General features: G+C 37.1%; 2 protein-coding genes across 5 annotated transcripts in view; both read right to left on the bottom strand.

The window, feature by feature from the left end:
* The window catches only part of coro1b (coronin, actin binding protein, 1B), an 18716-nt gene extending 9898 nt beyond the window's left edge, over window positions 1-8818 (bottom strand). The window contains exons 1-7 of the mRNA XM_016474809.1: window positions 7854-8818; window positions 5287-5492; window positions 5033-5155; window positions 4578-4707; window positions 3929-4110; window positions 2814-2933; window positions 852-956 (exon numbers count right to left, since the gene is read on the bottom strand). Coding sequence (XP_016330295.1) covers window positions 852-956; window positions 2814-2933; window positions 3929-4110; window positions 4578-4707; window positions 5033-5155; window positions 5287-5490 — 864 coding nt within the window. The 5' untranslated portion in view covers window positions 5491-5492; window positions 7854-8818. The remainder of the gene's footprint in view (window positions 1-851; window positions 957-2813; window positions 2934-3928; window positions 4111-4577; window positions 4708-5032; window positions 5156-5286; window positions 5493-7853) is intronic.
* Window positions 8819-9066: 248 nt separating this feature from the next.
* The window catches only part of nectin4a (nectin cell adhesion molecule 4a), a 21823-nt gene continuing 11366 nt past the window's right edge, over window positions 9067-19523 (bottom strand). For 2 of the 4 annotated variants that reach the window (XM_016474818.1, XM_016474820.1), the window contains exons 5-11: window positions 17189-17306; window positions 14332-14483; window positions 13817-13976; window positions 13622-13697; window positions 13119-13175; window positions 12775-12948; window positions 9592-10726 (exon numbers count right to left, since the gene is read on the bottom strand). In XM_016474818.1, coding sequence (XP_016330304.1) covers window positions 10286-10726; window positions 12775-12948; window positions 13119-13175; window positions 13622-13697; window positions 13817-13976; window positions 14332-14483; window positions 17189-17306 — 1178 coding nt within the window. In that variant the 3' untranslated portion in view covers window positions 9592-10285. Of the gene's footprint in view, window positions 9320-9591; window positions 10727-12774; window positions 12949-13118; window positions 13176-13621; window positions 13698-13816; window positions 13977-14331; window positions 14484-17188; window positions 17307-19523 lie in introns of those variants that run through there. The other 2 variants (XR_001633029.1, XM_016474821.1) reach the window with 2 other exon arrangements.

Below are 19523 nucleotides of genomic sequence, written 5' to 3'. Positions count from 1 at the left end.
GTAGGACGACACACGGCAGTGGTCAACCGTTTGACGGCAAATAAAGAGCTTCAACACCGCCATCGTCTGTATGCGCGTACAAATAATTAACTGCACTTGAAGCTTTCATAAAATTAAAAATGAAACACCCAAAACTGTACATGGCATCATCACGAAGACGAACTATATGTTTATACGTGAAATTCCGGAGGGGACGTCGGATGGCGTCACGTGGGACGTAATGACGTGTGCCATTAATCGAACTATGTACTATAACATGTAAAACGGGAACATGAAAGGAATATTCTAAAAGCAACTCATGTAAACACCATAATCATAATATTGGCTTATTTAGAATAAGGTAAATAATTAGATTACTGATGTCCATGTAAACGTAGTCAGTGATTGTGCCAGACAGGTTTTCTGTAAACAGCATGTTTCAGTGTAAGTTCATATCTCTGTTGCTGGTGAAACCTGTCGTGCAGCAGTTAAGATGTGATAGGGCAGTGGTTCTCAATTCCAGTCCTCGCATACCACCGATCTGCACATTTTGCATGTCTCTCTTATTTAACACACCTTATTCAGATAACCAGCTCGTTAGAAAAGAGCTCCATGCATGAACTGTGTTCCGATTGACACGGTCCCTACACAGTGTTCACTGCTCTCTACTCCCTGAGCACAGGAAATCCGTTGAAGTTTACTTCACTTCGGAACATTCATCCACGGATTTGCGCTACGCCACAGCCAGGGTACTCATGGTCGAATAGAATAAATGTCTGAAGTGATAAGAGATACATAGAAAATGTGCAGAGGGGTGGTACGAGGACTGGTATTGAGAACCACTGTGATAGGGTAAAGCTGGGTAATCCTACCTTGCCGCACAAGTAAACCATGTTGGTGTCTGGGTCATAGAACGGAAGCAGAACTCCGTTACTGGTGTCCATTTCCTGAGTAACCACTGGCTCAGAAAGATCTCTCTGAAATACAAAGAATGACAGCGGTAGTCACATACTGACTAGGTTATCAAAACATAAAGTACTATTTCATGCTCAGTAACTGCTCCAGACAGGCAACATCTCAGGGCTCGCAAAATTGCTAGCCCGACGTCCCGGGGCTATAGTGTTTTCCCGACGGGCTATTTTGAATACAGGGATCCCGCGGGTACTTAAAAAAACTCTTCAATTTAGTTGTATCAAATTTAAGGCCATAAAAGTCTTGAATACTTTACATGGTATAAGAAAAGTCTTAATTATAATTTCAAAAGGTCTTAAATTTGGGGACAGAAAGACAATTGCGATATAGCTTAATGTGGCAGGTGTTTTTTTATATGAATGTATGAAACGACTGTCTTCAGAAAAGTTTAAATTTTCAACTTTTTTAAATAAGTTATACAAGATTCAACTCATGTTTTTAAGTCAGTTTATTGTAATTTAAGGTGAAATGACTTATACAGCTAAACTGACTACCTTAAAAATTTAAGGGAGCAACTTTTTTTTTTTTACAATGCAGATTCGTGATTTGCATTTTCAATAAGTCCGTCTGCTGTTTTTGTTCAGAACAATGCGAAAATCGACCCATATTTTTACACAGCAAACACGCAGTTGTAAATGTGAAAAAAGCTAATGTGCCTTCTACAAATCTAAACAATTAAGACACTAATATATATACATTTTTGTTTTAAATATAATAATGTATACGTTTGACTCATCCCTTTTCTTAAAGGGATCCCTTTTGGTTTAAAGGCTGAAATGTGATGTTTATCATTTTATAAATAGAGTTTTTATTTTTGTGAAAACCTGTATGTGAACTGTAAATCATGTAATTTTACAGTTTAAGATGTTACCATAGACATTGCCCTACCCTGCTCATACGTTGTTAATTTTATTTGTGCAGGTCTTAAAAAGGGTCATAGGGTCACTTTCTATTTGGGCTAGTTAAATTCATTTCGGGCTACCAAAATCTGAAGCCCTGCATCTGATAGACCTATATTAGAAAGAATTATATTGATTGACTGATTCTCTATATTGATAATTTTATGTCAACTACGATCATTTGTGAGTCTCTGATTATTCATGTGTCCTGAAGCTACTAAACTGAGGGAGTTTGAGCACATGTTTGCACTTCCACAAAATAAAAACTAGAAAATGCAAGCTTGTCAAGACACATTTGAATGTTGACTTGACAGAACTTTGTCTGAAAGTTGAAAAAGTCTTGACATTTTAAGGTTACCTGGGCCTTCTGAAGTTTAATACTTTAGCAATTTGAATAGTAATTTGAAGTCTGAAGGTTACATGAGCCTTGCACTTGCATTACTAAGCCATTGCTAAAGTTTTCTGAGTGGTTGGCAATTGCTAAGTGGTGGTATTTCGGGCATTACAAGTGGTTGCTAAGGTTGTTGCTAGGGTGTTCTGGACGAACTTGGTCATTATTATGATATTAGCAGTTGCTAAGGCATTCTGGGGGGTTGCTAGACAGTAGCTTGAGTGCTGAGAGTGGATGCTAGGGCATGATTACTCAGATGGTTGCTAGGGTGTTCTGCGAGATTGCTAAGTGGAATTTAAATTGAATATTGGTAGCAAACTGGAATTCATAGTCAAAGTTTTCATTGACGGAAGTACAATTAAATGGAATAAAATTAAAATAAATCCATTTGACTGTTCTAAGTGGTATTGTTTATAAAATACACTATGGTTCAAAACTTTGGGATTGGTGAGTAGAAAGATCAATCAAGTTTCTATTAACAGATTAATGCTTCACCTCAGAGTCTCTAAAGGATAATTCCTGCTGACCAAACAAAAGAGGACCAACCATTTTCCTCTACAAAACGTTCTTACCGTGTCCCAGAGGGCAAGCTGTCTCTCGCTCATGCGACTGAAGCCGGTTGTCAGGATTTTCCCATCAGCCAGAAACACGGCCCTCATCGGCCTGGTGCCCTCATGAGCCTTCTCACGCACCTAAATGTGAGATGATGTCAAACAACAAAAAAATCACATATCTGTGCAAAAACACTGACTTTAAGGTCATTTACAGATTCCTAAGTGATCTGATGCAGAAGAAAAGGACAGCTGCAAAGCCTAAACTAACTGGAAACTTTTATGTTTAGAGGCAGCCACAAAATGTATTTTTTCAAATTGATTTAAAGTATTAATTCACTAATATTATATTCATACACAATTCCACAAGTCTGTCATATCTCAAACAGAACTGCAGTGACATGTGGCAGACCAGTAATGCTAATCTTCCAATGAATATGAATGCTTTCAATTGATTAAAACAATTAATTATTGAGATCACATTCTATTTTGATCGATTTCCCCTCAGCTGATTCCTTGGAAATCCACACACGCTAAAAGCTCATCGTGGACACGTCCCACCTAGGACAAAACAGCTGCTGCTCTCATGTAGACGCCTGAGATCACTAACAGCAGAAACATCCAGATTAAAGAGCGGATTCTGTCCAGCAGCTGTCAGGCCACTCAATAAACATTCTTAGAATAATCCTGTTAGTCCTCAGGTGCACTTAATGTCCATGTTTACATTGTACACCTGTTTCATCTTGGCCTAAGGAATATTCAAACTACTACACTAAAATCTGCTGTACCTAGAATGATTTCTGAAGGATCATGTGACACTGGAGCCTGGAGTAATGATGCTGAAAATTCATCTTCACATCACAGGAATAAATTACATTTTAAAATATATTACAATAGAAAACAGTTCTTTTAAATATAAATAATATTTCATAGTATTACAGCTTTAACTGCATTTTTTTTAAATAAATCAAATAAATACAGCCTTGGTGAGCATGAGAGACCTTTTTCCGAAATATTTTGAAAATCTAACGCCAAACTTGTGAATGGTACTGTATCTGTCTGTGTATTTCTTCACAAAGCCCCGGTTGGGAAACCCTGATGCAGAAACTTAAGGATTCAGAAACGAACCGGCTGACCTTAAGAACTGTTCCACGCCGGGGATCAATGACTCGTAAGGCTTTGTCTTTACAGGTGGTGCACAGGATGCTGCCCTCACGGTTCCAGCTCACGCTGTATATCAGGTCTGGATGTGCATCACTCAGCTGGTACACCACCTCCCCGGTGCCCACATCCCACACACACAGGACATTATCACATCCTAGAACACGGGCAAGCAAGATCAAAGATGGTCAAAAGGTCAGCAAAAAAAAACATTTGGCCAGTTTAAGAGCTAAGATTTGCATCTCAGATATTTACATGCCAATGCAAATCAATCCAAAGCCACCTTACTTTGTCTGGTCGTGCACAAGCCTTTAAATCAATCTGTGCATCAAACGGTTCAGTTTTAGATCAGAGATTTATTTATGTTACTTCTTTACATGTAGGTGTGTAGACATCTGAGATCAGCTTATTTATTTTTAATCGATTGACAGCTCTATTGTCTTTTCACTTTGAAGGTGCACAAAGCCATCAAACAAGTCCAACATCCAAACTTAGGGCTTGATAAACGATTTAAGTCACCAGAATTAGAGCACACGCCAAAAATAGAGTGTGCCAGAACAGACTTAATCCAAGCACTGTGAGCCGGCAAAGTATATACAGTATATACACAAAGGAAGAGCTTACCTGCAGTCAACAGGATATTGAGAGCAGAAGGGTGCCAGGCCAGGATGCCCACTCTTTTACTGTGGCCCTCAAGAGTCACAACAGCTTCAGACATGGGAGATGTAAGACCTCCGTCAGGAATCTGCCAAATCTGTTATGCAAAAATACGGCACATGTCTTTTTAGATACACGAGTTGATCTTCAGTGTCACAGGATCCTTCAGAAATCATTCTAATATGCTGATTTGGTGCTCAAGAAACATTTCTTATTATTATCAATGTTGAAAACAATTGGGCTGCTTCATATTTCTTGTGGAAATTGTGATATTTAGGCCTACCCAACTGCTAAAACACTCACATTCAACAAAACTAACATTATGCACCATGTGAAGCCCCAGTGGTGCTATATTAATGCAATAAATAGTTATAATAAATAGTAACTGACGTGTATGTTTTGTTAAAGGGAATGAAACAAACCTTGACAGTGCAGTCCTCTGAGGCACTGGCAATAACATTGTCATCATGTGGGCACCACTGCACATCCAGAACTGGAGCGGCGTGACCGCACACGGTCGGGGTGTTCTGGTCCACTCGACCGCTCTAGTGGTAAGAGACACAGAAACTATGTGAGCAGAACCAGTTTGATTATAAATGATGTAAAATGCCAATTATAAATCCTTAGGGCATATTTAAGGCATTGTTATTGCTATTGTTATTGAATGCACGCCAACCTTGGCGAGCGGTAGCACAAGAAAGGCTCCGCCTCCTCCGGCCTCAATGACAACAGCAATGAACTTCGGATTGGCAGCGCACAGTGGACCGTCCCATGTCACGCGTGATACTCTGACATCATCAAGGCAATGCTCAGCCTTCCAAGCCTGGGCAAACACGTGCCTGAACTTACTTTGCCTGACAACACCCCTCCTGAAGGACATGGCTGTGGGAAGAATAGTGGCATATACAGTTAGTAGATGTCATTAATAAATAAATGAATCATGAAATATCATTATATGAGTATAACAGAGCAAATAAATTGTGTTAACAAATCATAAAATAACATAAGACATCAAGTTTAAATGGACATAGTAACAATAAGAGAGCAAAAACCCAATTGCAATCTGGTATGCAAATACATGCTAGAAAAAAAGACCAATCACAATTCAGTATGCAAATATTGCATTGACATCAATGCATCCATGGGAAATTTTCAAACTTCAATCATAAATTTCTTAAATCACTTATGAATACCTAGAATACCTCCCAGCAAGCTGAAATTAGGTAAAAACAGCCTTTATGTTATACTCACATTTATTTTTAAATGTTCTGTGCAGCTATTAAAAATACCATAATTATTGTCCGACAAAAAAATACAGCTCATTGAACACAAGTTGTCATTTTGTGACCAAGAAGTGGAGCATGTTGTCACACTAGCTTTAAAGGTTATTATAGGCTTTTTAACAAGATTTAAATAGGAAAATATCAGTAACGGCAAAAAATGCAAAAGATACTGTACAAATGTACAAATATTTCTATTTCAAATAATGCTGTTTTTTTTTTAATTTGGTGAGCATAAGAGACTTCTTTCAAAAACATGAAAATAAAAATATTATTCCAATTAATTATATAAACCCTGGTTTATTTTTGGCAATAATCTCAAAAATGCTAGCAATAATATGGTGTATCACATAAAATATGTGATATTATCTTATTTTTCAGTTCTATTGACCACTAGGCTATTAGGTCAGATAGGCTTAAGTATTGAGGTAAAAGTGAGAGCCCCTCTTGTCCAATGAAACTCTAGAAAGCTGCAGCTCTCACGTGTCTGTGACTGCGCAGGGATGAACATGACACAGCTCAAGTCAGAAACCACAAACCATTACCTTCCATTACACATTTACATTCTAATGAAATCTACTGACTATCATGAGTTGATGATATTTGGACTCCAAATATATAGTCAACAGATTTCATTAGAATGTAAATGTGTAATGGATTTTGGACAACTCAACCCTCCCTTTTTTCTTTAATGTGATAAAACTATAATCAATAAAGCCATACCAAACAGTAAAACGAACCGTAAACATCCCAATATAAATAGCTTACAACTTTGTTCATCCTAAAGCGGTGCTTTCTAGGAGCGAGCAATCACTTCAAATCCTGCAATCTTCTTTATTCTTTTACATGGGTCAGTGACATTACACTATTTTGCTCTGGATCAATTAAGTTATTAAAAAATACATTGAAAAAGCAATTCATACTAAAATGAAAACACATTTCTATTATGATTTTCAATTCTGAATTACAAAATCATGGTGGAATTTTAAAAAAAGTCTCTCTTTTAAAAGTTGTATAAGTAGTTTTATTATTATAAGCTAGTGTTTTAAAGGGGTCATATGATGCAATTTCAATTTTTCCTTTCTCTTTGGAGTGTAACAAGCTCTTGGTGCATAAAGAAGATCTGTAAAGTTGCAAAGACTAAAGTCTCAAATCCAAAGAGATATTCTTTATAAAAGTTCAGAGTCAGCCACACCTACCTAAAACGGCTCGTTCTAACACGCCCCCACATATCTACCTCACTATGTGGGAAGATTTGCATAATGCGTTTGTAATGGGTTTTAATGTTTTTGTCTCGTCGCTCCGGCCGGACAGGGCATCACAGTATGGTGAGGGGCGTAACATTTCCGTCACACGCTTGAGGTATTCGGCCAATCACAACGCACTGGATAGCTGGCCAATCAGAGCACACCTCGCTTTTCAGAACGATGAGCTTTGTAAAAATCTACGCGTTTCAGAAGGCGGGGCATAGAGGAGAAACAATAATGTACAGTATGTGGAAAATAATGTTTTTTTTTACTTTAAACCGCATAAACACATTTCATTACACCAAATACACAAAATAATGTTCTTTTTAGCAACATCATATGACCCCTTTAAAATATTATTATTGGGGGGGGGAGGGGATTGTTTGCCAAGAATCAACGTGGTAACCAATAGGCAGGAATCTAAAAAAAAAAAATGCAGGAATTTAATTTAATGTCAGTGGTCACACTTTCATTAAATTGTATAATTGTAGCATAATTGTAAAAACTTTTTTTTAATTTTATATTTTTGTAGTGTAACCACGTAACCAATATGAATACAAAGATTACATGTACGTGTTTTATACTAGATTTATATATAGTATTGCTAAATAATTAAATTAAATCAAGGGCCGTAAGCGCATAAATGCGGAAGACAAAACACATTCTGTCAATGTAACTGCAAAAATGAGCTGTTACATTCATTCAGTCCACTGTACCTCTGCTTGAGGGTGTCCTTCTTTCCTTTCTTCCCTGTTCCTTTTCTTAGAAAAACCTGCTAAAATGAATAAAGCGATTCCGGTAAATATGATCTATAAAAATGCAGTGATCTTCAGAAACTACACTAATCCTTGCAGTGTGTCGTTATCGCCGGGATATTCTGCATGGTGAGGTGGAACAAATGTGTCCAGGCAATTTTAGCAGGCATCGACAAATTAATCCATATGATCAGGGAAAACAAATGCACAATTGTATATTTAAAAAGATATACAAAGCTTTTGAACAAAACTGTACAGTTAAGGAAGTTAAAATAAATCGGGAAGAGCGTCGACACCAGTGAAGGAGAAAAGATGATGGCTGGTAAATTCCTCAGCGAATGTGCCTAGAATTAAAAGCAGCGATGTGTGAAGCTCGCCACGGTGAGCACTGAGCAGTCAACAACACAGGACGGCGAAACGCCTTCTGACTAAATAAAAGTCCCGTTCTGGGCTCTTTTGTGACTACTCAAAATTGCATTATTTAAAACAGTGAACTATGTACTACTAGCCTAGAGTTAATTAAAGCCTATGTCTACTGCATGTTCTCCACTTGCAAAAAGATATTAATTTAAAGCACTATTTAATAAAACATTTCATATATATTTTTTCTTTTTGTGAGGAAACCTGCTGGCAAAAATATAATTGCCATTTCCAAGGTATCACCTGTTTCTTTCATCTTCTTCCACATTTAGAGCCAGTTTTAGTCAATTTGATCACTTTAACTGCAGTGCAATTCTATGCAGAATGACAGTGGAGTAAAAAGACCTGCGACTGAAAGGCAGGTTTAAATTCAAAATAAAAGTCAAAACAAACGTTCCTAACATTATTCATAAATATATGTTTCCTGCACTAACAGCCAAGCACTGGGTACCAAGGTAATAGCTTACACTAAAATACCAGTTTATACAATTGTTATTGAACTTATTGTTAATATTAGGAATGGGAAACATAAATTATTATAATTTTCCATTCATTCAAAATGGAAAAGTTCAAAAAAAAAAAAGTTTCTTATCACACCTCAGATTGTGCTGTTCAAATTTAGGCTGAAAAGCACTGAACAATAATGTCCCGATTCAACATTGCGTTTTCTGAAATTAATCTAACATGCATACACACAGTTGTTAGGGATGATTTAATAACCCCCATACACTGCAGTGAATTAAATACACCAAAGTTACCATCAGGACCCATGGCTTTATATTTTGTAAGATAGAAAGATCACAGGAGTATCTCAGGAGCTTGCGGTAATACTACCCGCTTATTAAAACTAAATACATTTACTAGTACATAATGAAGTATAAATCTTCTTGTGTGTTTGCGCACACCTGGCGAATAAAGCTAATTCTGATAAATGTTGTAAACAATGACAATGTCACTCCTACAACGACAATGACATTCTGTGAACACGCAGGAGCCGTTTTCATAACCTAACATTATCAAGATGAATTTAAGAGTTTAACTCTGAGTTCTTGTCATATTTTATTACCATTTTCTAAACTATAGCGAATAAACTGTGATAATGTGAGAAATGTTGAAGGTGTCTGAATAAATTTAGGTTTGACTGTATCTATTTGATAAATGAAGTTAACCAACTAACATTATACATACTCTTTTGGTTTCTGTACCCAATATTTAAAACATTTACAAATGCAATAAAAATATCGGTATCGGTACTCGGTATCGGCAAGTACCAAAAATCAAAGTATCTGTATCCGGCAAGTACTGGAAAAAGTGGTATCGGTGCATCCCTATAACATGGTAATGCCATACTTCATAATACTATTCATGCAGTGGGTAGTTTCCAGTCAAAATACATAATACACACATATATTAAAAAAATATGTCTAAACACCATTTGTACACCTCTGGATTAGAGACATCAAGAGCAAAAAGTCACAGTGAAGGATTAACTCGCCAGAAAAGAGTTCATGTAGTATTTTCTCCATCAACAGTAATTCAAGTGAAGCTTTAGGTTGCAATAATAATAAAAAAAGATCTTAATTCCATTCCCTGGTCACACAGAGGAGCTCAACTCTGGCGGATTCCAGTTAATCTGTACCTGAAACACATGTTGTGACCCATAATACTCAAGCATCCCAGTTCCAGAATACACAGTGGATTATGCAATTATTTGAGGAACTGTTTGAGTAATGCTGGTATTGTTTAGCAGGTTTTAGTTAAGATGATGGCCATTCTGTCCATGTTTTGCCACCTTGAGAAAGTATTCATATAGAAGTTCAAACAAAAGATCTATTTTCAGGTTAGTTGTCCAGACACAGTCTTTTGAAGAGTGAAATTACAGAGGAACACATCCTTCTGTTGTAATATCAGCTGTGTTTATGTGGCTTTGCGATGACTTTGTCTTGCGATAAAGACGTTTCCAAACAAACCCTCTAAACGATCTGAGCTTTGTGGATAGTTGGGCTATGTGGTGGAAGGAAAAGTGTTGTGTGGGCCGGGAGCAGGATGTTATTGGGTTTCGACTTGGGCCGCAGTGTGCCATTAGTGCGCTCAAAATGACTGGATAGCGCCTCAGATATCTGAGAACTCGCCGTCTCGCTGCCGCCGTTTTCATAACCGTCAGGCTCCATTAAACCTCTGTGGACTCCTGAATCCGTAGGGCTCACAGAATCTTCTTCCTCCTCATCTGTAAGAGTCGGGTACGTGGATATTAAGGGCGAATTATGCCCTCTGCTGCCCCCTCTGCTACTTCCTCCTGACTGTGGCCTCCCCTCTGCTGGGAGAATGGCGCTGCCGTTCCGAGACCGGACAATTTCAATAGCCTGTTCCATTGAATAAGAAGAGGGGTGGAGAGGAGGGAGAAGATGGGTTTCCTGAATAGCATAATTGTAAATATGTGATTATGAGCACAGCACATGCACAATTATTTGATAAAGCATATGTTAAAGTGCCCCTATTATGCCATTTCCAATATTGCCTTTCATGCAGTGTGTAATGTAGCTGTATGTGAATTTAAACGATCTGCAAAGTTGTAAAGCTGAAAGTGCACGATAAATAAAGTTATTGTCTCCCAAAATAAAGAATCGACTCTGAGCAGCTGAAACGAGTCGTTAGTAATTCGAATCCCACTTCTGTGACGGCTACACGTCATGGGGTAACACATTTGCATAATGCGCGCCTATGTTCTACGTTGGCCGGCCCGCCGGCTACTTGACCCCACCCACAAACACGTCATTCTACTGACGACTGCTTCTCTAATCTCGGGGAGTTCAACGCGGGATTCACAAAACGCTTGCTGTTGAAAGATGGATCAGTATCCTGTTTATTTGGACCAGCTGCTCCACTGAATCACAACCTGTAAGTATGATAAATAATAGATGTTTATACTTTCTATAGAGCATTCAAAATACAGAACTGTTGAAATAGGCGTATCGTTTCCCACATGTGCTGTACGCCGTAGACCAATCACAACAGACTAGGCCATCTGACCAATCAGAGCAGAGCAAGTTCACGGAAAGGAGGGGTTTAGAGAGACTGAATCTTTGAACTGCTTCGAACGAATCGTTTGAGAATCGCTGGAAAATGAGGTGATATTAAATGCATATTTTGAGAAAACAAAAGCGTTTTTTGACCTTGCATGCATGTAATCCTATTGTAGGAGACTCCCAAAACAATATTAGGAACCGTAAAAATGGCATAATAGGGGCACTTTAACTGTGTTAGCATTACTAAACCGTTGAGAGTTACTAAAGCTTTAAGAACTAGATTTATCAGATCATAAACAATAAAAAAGTGTTTTTATTAGAGTATTTGCATGGAATTTGGGGTAAAACCTTAGAAAGGTGTCATAAAATTAGGGTACATTTTGATGTCCTGTTACCAATTTTAAAGAAATTAAGGCACATTTTAGATAAACTAATTTAACATAACTTAACAAATCATGAAAAGCAGCCAATTTTAACCATATAACAAGTTTTTAATAATAAATGGTGGGTGGATATTACCACAGTTTAACTGTAGAAACAGTAACTTCAACAATAAATGCCATTTTCTCATTTCATTTTTTTTTTCACTATTGCCTTGACTATTTTTGCCAAACTCAAAACTCCAACATTGGTCCAAAGTTGTAAGAATTGTAAGACAATTTTTTGTTAAATCTAGACTACCATTCAAAAGGGCTTTGGGGTTGAAAGAAGCTGATAATTCTCACCAAGGCTGCATGTATATGATAAAAATACAGTAAAACAGTAATATTGTGAAACATTATTACAATATATTACAATAAAAAACTATATTTTATATTATATAATATATATACAATTTATTTCTGTGACGGCAAAGCTGAATTTTCAGCAGCCATTACTCCAGCCTTCAGTGTAATATGATCCTTCAGAAATCGCTCTAATATTCTGTTTTGCTCAACATTTCTCATTATTATCAATGTTGTAACAGTTGTGCTGCTTCATATTTTTGTGGAAACCATGACACTTTTTTAATGAGTAGAAAAGCCAAAAGAATAAAATAAAATGTGTCCTTGCTGAATAAAAGTATTAATTAAAAAAAAAAAGATACTGACCTCAAGCTTTCGAACAGTAGTGTATGGGACATATACATTTCCCAATAACTACAAACCAACATTTAGTCCCAAACTAGCTATCCCAGAGTTATTAAAAAACAATATTTAATAAGTAACATGGTTACAAAAATGCAAACCTTATATAAAATGAATTCAAGACAATTTCTTCTGATCTGAATGAACACCATTTTCTTTAGGAAGGTTAAGCACCTTTATTCACTAACCATTTTTCGAAGAAAAAAACGGAAACTATTTTGTGTTCTTTTTCAACAAATTGCAGCTCTATTTGTGAAAATGGCAATATACATCAACCGCGCAAGAAGCCTCATGAATCTTATCTCATACCTGTGACATGTTACTGTCCTGCTCATAAGACTCCATCATCAACCGAGTGGATTCTCTTTCAGTTCTGTCCATGAGTTTTTCTCGACCTCTTCTGGACGTGTTATAAATTGCAGGGCGACCGAGTGAGTCCACCCCTCCCAGAGTGGAACGACTGTCCCTGGAGCGAGAACGATCCTGTGAAAGTAAACGTTTTGGGTTTTTAATGTAAAAACAAAACAAGCCTTATAATTGTGAAGATAATTAAGAATGTATTATATTGTGTATCACAACGAATAACTGCAGAGTGTGACTGGTAAATGTATAAAAGAGTTTTTTGAAAATGGCATATGAAAAAATCGACCAACCAGTGAGGAGAAACTTGTGCGTATTGTCCCTTCAACTCTTAAAGGATTATTGTCGTCCTTTAAAAAGAAGACATAAATGGTAAAATGAGAGGGAGGGAGATTCAATATACAATAATATACATCCTTGTGTACATAATATATACAGTTGCCCCAAAAAGCAATTAGATACTTAAGCTAATGTATGAATGTCATACATTAAAAATGTATGAATGTCATTACATTAGATAATGCCAAATAGATAACACAAGCAGTTCAAATAAAACATTTCATAAAATGTTTCTTATGCAGCAAATCAGCATATTAGAATGATTTCTGAAGGATCGTGTAACACTGAAGACTAACAAACTAACTATATTTCACAATATTATGATTTTTACTTTATTTTTGATCAAATAAATGCAGCATTGGTGAACATAAGAGACTTTGTTTAAACACATTTTAAAAATTGTACCGACCCCAAACCTTGGAATATCAATAAACAGTTTTTGTGTGTGTATTTTTACCGAGTATCTGTTTTCTGTGCTTCCTGAGTTGACTCTCCTAAACGAGGCTTGTCTTGATAGAGTGTTGATTTCCTCCCTTACACAGACAGTGAGACAGAGACAGACTGAAGTACAGGTGTGCAGTACAGGAATTCTCATAATCACACCAGTCATGTAAATTATTCTATGTTCAAAAAGTAAGACAAATCTTCTTACTTTTTTGCATCCAGCTCTATAGCCAGTTGTTGATTTTTGCGCTTATAGTAGCGGTTTACTGAAATTATCACTATGATAAGAGTGACAACAATCACTGCAGCAACACCAGCAATAACAATAATCAGCATGTAGTTCACTGGTGTGCGACTCGGAGGCGACTCTGAAAGAAACATGCAACAAAACTTATGAATTACAATTGTATTCAAATACAACAGTTCTGTCATCATTTGTGTGCATGAGTCATACAGACTTCTTTATGGTGCTTTTGTTCTTTTAGAGAATGACTTTATGGAAAACAGCAGCTTGTACATTCTGCCTAACATATACTTTTCATTCCACAGATCAATCATACAGATTTGGAACGACATGAGGTTGAGTAAATAATGACAAAATCTTCATTTTTGGATGAACTATTATAATTTGCTAGATTATGAAAATCGCAGTTGCATATTATCTTCACTAGATGACAGCACGGTGCACTGCACTTCAACATGGGTGAAGGGTTTTATACACACCTGATATATTTATTAGAATCTCAGCTTTTCCAGATCCCACCAGATTGGTGGTGGTGCAGACATAAACTCCTTGATCTGTCAAGCTCAGGGGCCTGGAAAAGTGCAGCGTGCCACCGTCCACAGTCACACCCTCTGGTAGAGCTTCACCTTTCCTGTGTGAACAACGAAATATGATTCAATCCCACAATCAGAAACAGACATTGAAAACAACAGAATCTATAGTCTAGGATTCTACACATAAATAATTTATGCTTAATTATTAACTGAATATGTCCTTGATCTGTACCAGAACATGATCCTTCAGAAATCATTCTAATATGATCCTTCTATCATTCCAATATGCTGATTTGCTGCTCAAAAAACATTTCTTATTATTATCAATGTTGAAAACAGCTTAATATTTTTGTGGAAACCACGATGCATTTTTTTTCAGGGTACTTTGAGATAAATAGAAATGTCAAAAGAATGTAATTTATTTGAAACAGAAATATTTTGTAACATTATAAATGTCTTTATGGTCACTTTTGACCAATAAAACGTGTCCTTGCTGAATAAAAGTATTCATTTTTTTAAGTGTTACTGACCACAAACTGTACTGTGAAAACAACAGAATCTATACTGTAGGATTCTGCACATAACAATTGATTTTTGGATTAATTATTTCATGAATATCAACTTAAAATGTCCCTGATCAGTATCACTTTCAGTTCATTAGTGATTTGATCACAAAATATTTTTTGTCCATACTATTGTCATAGTAGCACTGGTTAAAAAAAAAAAAAAAATAAAAAATAATTTCATGTAAAATTTAATGTAGTCTAGGTAGTTGTTTTGTTTTGTTTACCTTGCATGGTGCTTAAGAATGAGGGCTGCCAAGCAAACTACGTATGTTGGCACCTGCCAGATTTTTTGTTTTAGTTCCGCCAAGTGCATTTCTCCCCCTTTTTAAAAACTGATAAGCCTATTTATTTAGCTAAAATCATAAACAGGCCCACTCAGTGCTTCCGTAGACAATAAGAACTTTGTCCACAGCTTATACCAGGAACTATAAGTTACATGTTTTTCATACAGCACGGCGCAATTTGCATGAGGACAGTGGTAAGACTCATCCGACAACACACATAAACACGCAGGCAAATTCTCCTGACACCATCGTCATAAATCCAGTCATCTCCCCCTCACCAGCCTTTTCTCATCCCCCGCTCTCTCCCTCCGTGTGAAAATGCGCTCTGTCTGTTTGTCGTGCAAGTTGCAACACGACACCAGGCCACAGTTACTTCATTTACTTTGCATTCACACCGAGCAGCCAGAGAACAGGTTTCCCCACTCGAGGCAGAGAGGAGGAGAAAACCAGAGAATGTTTGTCTCAGGAATTGCGTGATCATCTAAATGTCCATGTCTACACCCCCTTAGTCACCCGTACTGAAAAATACCAAAAAAATAGGTGTGGAACTGTGACTAATTATTGTTCATGAATGCATTTCAATGACCTCTCAGTGTCAGTATTACTTCTTAAGATTCTACCTATCTGATAGAGTCGATTAAAAACTCACTCGTGAATTTAGGCCACAACCTTCTCGTTCACACCTAGAGATTACTCTGGCATGCCGATAGAGAAGCCAACCGAAACAGAATTAAACTGACAAGACAGGCTTACAGGAAGATGAACAAACAAACAGATTGAGAGAGGCAGATAGACAGACAGTTTTACCTCATCCAGTTGAATTGCTGAGGTTCTGGATTTCCTTGACCGCTGCATTGTAGTGCGGCTCCTTGCATTTCAGCATACCAGTTGTCCTCATAGCCAGATATCAATGCATTCGGAGGGTCTTTACAAACACATGAACACACACATAAAAAGATCTCACAATCAGGCTTGTCTAATTCACGTTTCAGCCTCTGGTTTGAACTGGTTAAAAAAAAAAAAAAAATCAAAAATAATTTCATGTAAAATTTAATGTAGTCTAGGTAGTTGTTTTGTTTTGTTTACCTTGCATGGTGCTTAAGAATGAGGGCTGCCAAGCAAACTACGTATGTTGGCACCTGCCAGATTTTTTGTTTTAGTTCCGCCAAGTGCATTTCTCCCCCTTTTTAAAAACTGATAAGCCTATTTATTTAGCTAAAATCATAAACAGGCCCACTCAGTGCTTCCGTAGACAATAAGAACTTTGTCCACAGCTTATACCAGGAACTATAAGTTACATGTTTTTCATACAGCACGGCGCAATTTGCATGAGGACAGTGGTAAGACTCATCCGACAACACACATAAACACGCAGGCAAATTCTCCTGACACCATCGTCATAAATCCAGTCATCTCCCCCTCACCAGCCTTTTCTCATCCCCCGCTCTCTCCCTCCGTGTGAAAATGCGCTCTGTCTGTTTGTCGTGCAAGTTGCAACACGACACCAGGCCACAGTTACTTTATTTACTTTGCATTCACACCGAGGAGCCAGAGAACAGGTTTCCCCACTCGAGGTGGAGAGGAGGAGAAAACCAGAGAATGTTTGTCTCAGGAATTGCGTGATCATCTAAATGTCCATGTCTACACCCCCTTAGTCACCCGTACTGAAAAATACCAAAAAAATAGGTGTGGAACTGTGACTAATTATTGTTCATGAATGCATTTCAATGACCTCTCAGTGTCAGTATTACTTCTTAAGATTCTACCTATCTGATAGAGTCGATTAAAAACTCACTCGTGAATTTAGGCCACAACCTTCTCGTTCACACCTAGAGATTACTCTGGCATGCCGATAGAGAAGCCAACCGAAACAGAATTAAACTGACAAGACAGGCTTACAGGAAGATGAACAAACAAACAGATTGAGAGAGGCAGATAGACAGACAGTTTTACCTCATCCAGTTGAATTGCTGAGGTTCTGGATTTCCTTGACCGCTGCATTGTAGTGCGGCTCCTTGCATTTCAGCATACCAGTTGTCCTCATAGCCAGATATCAATGCATTCGGAGGGTCTTTACAAACACATGAACACACACATAAAAAGATCTCACAATCAGGCTTGTCTAATTCACGTTTCAGCCTCTGGTTTGAACTCGTGATGAACTTCCCGTTTGACCAATAAGTTCACCTGATCCTTTTGTTGACACAGTACAAACTCTAATATTGGCATTATGAGACATGTATATGTTTGAATTATAAAAAAATTGTGCAATTAAATTAAACCCATATGACTTTCTTTCCTCTGTGGAACACAAAAGGAGACACGTTGAAATTATGTACTGGTGGTTTTTTCAATGCAGTCATACAGAATGAGGACTGGAGCTTTCAAGCTTTTAAAATGACATAAAAGTATCATAAAATATCATAAAATGGTGCATATTATACGCAGTATAAGTAAAAAATTTGAAGTGAGGAACAGACAAACCAGATCTGTCCGATTTATGAATTATTCCGATTGATTTTGTGAGCCGAATGAATTGATTAATTGAAAAGGTCAGACTCAAAAGCACATTCTCAGACATCGTTAACTCTTTCATTATCTTGAGTTAGTCTGATGTCCAGATTTTCAATTTCAGGCTGTTCTTTACACAAAACTTTCAACTGCTTTTGCATCCTGTTTGATGCTTAAAAGCACCAGTTCTTTTTCATTGTAATTGAACGGGAGAGAAACAAGAAGAACCACCAGGATATTCTTGAGAATTTTTCCATTTGAGTTCCACAGAAGTAAGAACGTCAAATGGGTTTCTAAAGACATGAAGGTGACTAAATGATGACTGATTTTCATTCTCAGAGAACCAAAGTAAAGACATTATTATGACTGTAAAAGTAGTGAGGAATCAGAGAGAATAATAGTCATAGTATCGATTAAGACAATAAACAGATGTCCACGTGTCATAACACATCAGAGGGAAGTCACATACAGTAAGTCGACATTAACAGGTGAAACAACAGTTTTGTCATATTTAAATTTCACAAGCTGAGTAAACAGGAAAGGTGTTTTAGGTTTACATTATAAAATTCACAATTGTTTTCATGATTTCACAAGTTTTAGATTTGAAATTCACAATCATTCTGAGTCATATCCAGGCGGTGACTTATAAAACTTGTTGTGGCTCTAATAAAACTTGTGGCGCAACAGTACATCAATCATACTGCAGTAAGGACAACATTAAAAATTATTTTGAAGAGAATGTACTTTGGCAGCTTGTGTTTATAACTTGGCTTTGTGGTTTGACATCAAGAGACATCAAAATAATTCTTAAGGAGTGCCAAAATTAATTATAGATAAATTATAGCACTAAAGATTCATCGCCTATAAAAAGTACTTGCAGAAACCTACAAAAAAATATATAATTTAAGAAATGTCTTTAATATATTTATTTAAAACTAGAACACTGCACTCTAAAAAATGCTGGGTTATTTTCTTCTACACAACCACAGGGTTGAGACTGTTGGGTCGTTTTTTCCAGTGTTGGGTAGTTTTCTTGTTACCCAGACGTTGGGTTAGTGGCAATCTCACTGACAGCTGAAACTATACACCCCTCCCCCTACTTCCGATGAAACAACCAGAGCGCGGGCTGCTTGCATCCTCTTTAGGAGAAAGCGGTTCTCACGCCTAATTGGCACCTAATTCTTCGGTGAAATAAAGGTCTGTATACGTTTTTATGTATATCTATTATTTTATTATTATTTATTATTTTATTTTACGCAATGCAACAAAGACACGAGATGCATAAATAACATAAACTGATTTTATTCGTTATAATACTGAATTTAATTTATTTTGATGTTAAAGGGGTCATATGATGCGATTTCAAGTTTTCCTTTCTCTTTGGAGTGTTACAAGCTGTTCGTGAATAGATAAGATCCCTGAAGTTGCAAAGACTAAAGTCTCAAAACCAAAGAGATATTCTTTATCAAAGTTAAGACTCTGCCACACCCCCCAAAAACGGCTCGTTCTAACACGCCCCCACATATCTAGGTCACTATGTGGGAATATTTGCATAATGCGCCCAAATGTGCACGCAAAGAAAGAAGGCGTGGTTTCAGTAACCGCAGTTAGTGTTGAAGCAGCCATGTCAGAGAGACGCTGTGTGTTTCTAGGCGAAAGCAAAAGCACTTTATTTGGCCTTCCGAAAGTAGATGCATTTAGGAAACTTTAAGATTACTTACAACAGAACAGCAATGCATTTTATGGACGACCGTTTCATGAACCTAGGAGAGGAGGT

This window comes from Sinocyclocheilus anshuiensis, unplaced genomic scaffold, assembly GCF_001515605.1.
Source record: "Sinocyclocheilus anshuiensis isolate Anshui unplaced genomic scaffold, SAMN03320099.WGS_v1.1 scaffold1644, whole genome shotgun sequence".
Taxonomy (NCBI): Eukaryota; Metazoa; Chordata; class Actinopteri; order Cypriniformes; family Cyprinidae; genus Sinocyclocheilus; species Sinocyclocheilus anshuiensis.
Note: the sequence above shows the minus strand (reverse complement) of the source record. Positions and strands in the feature narration are given on the sequence as shown.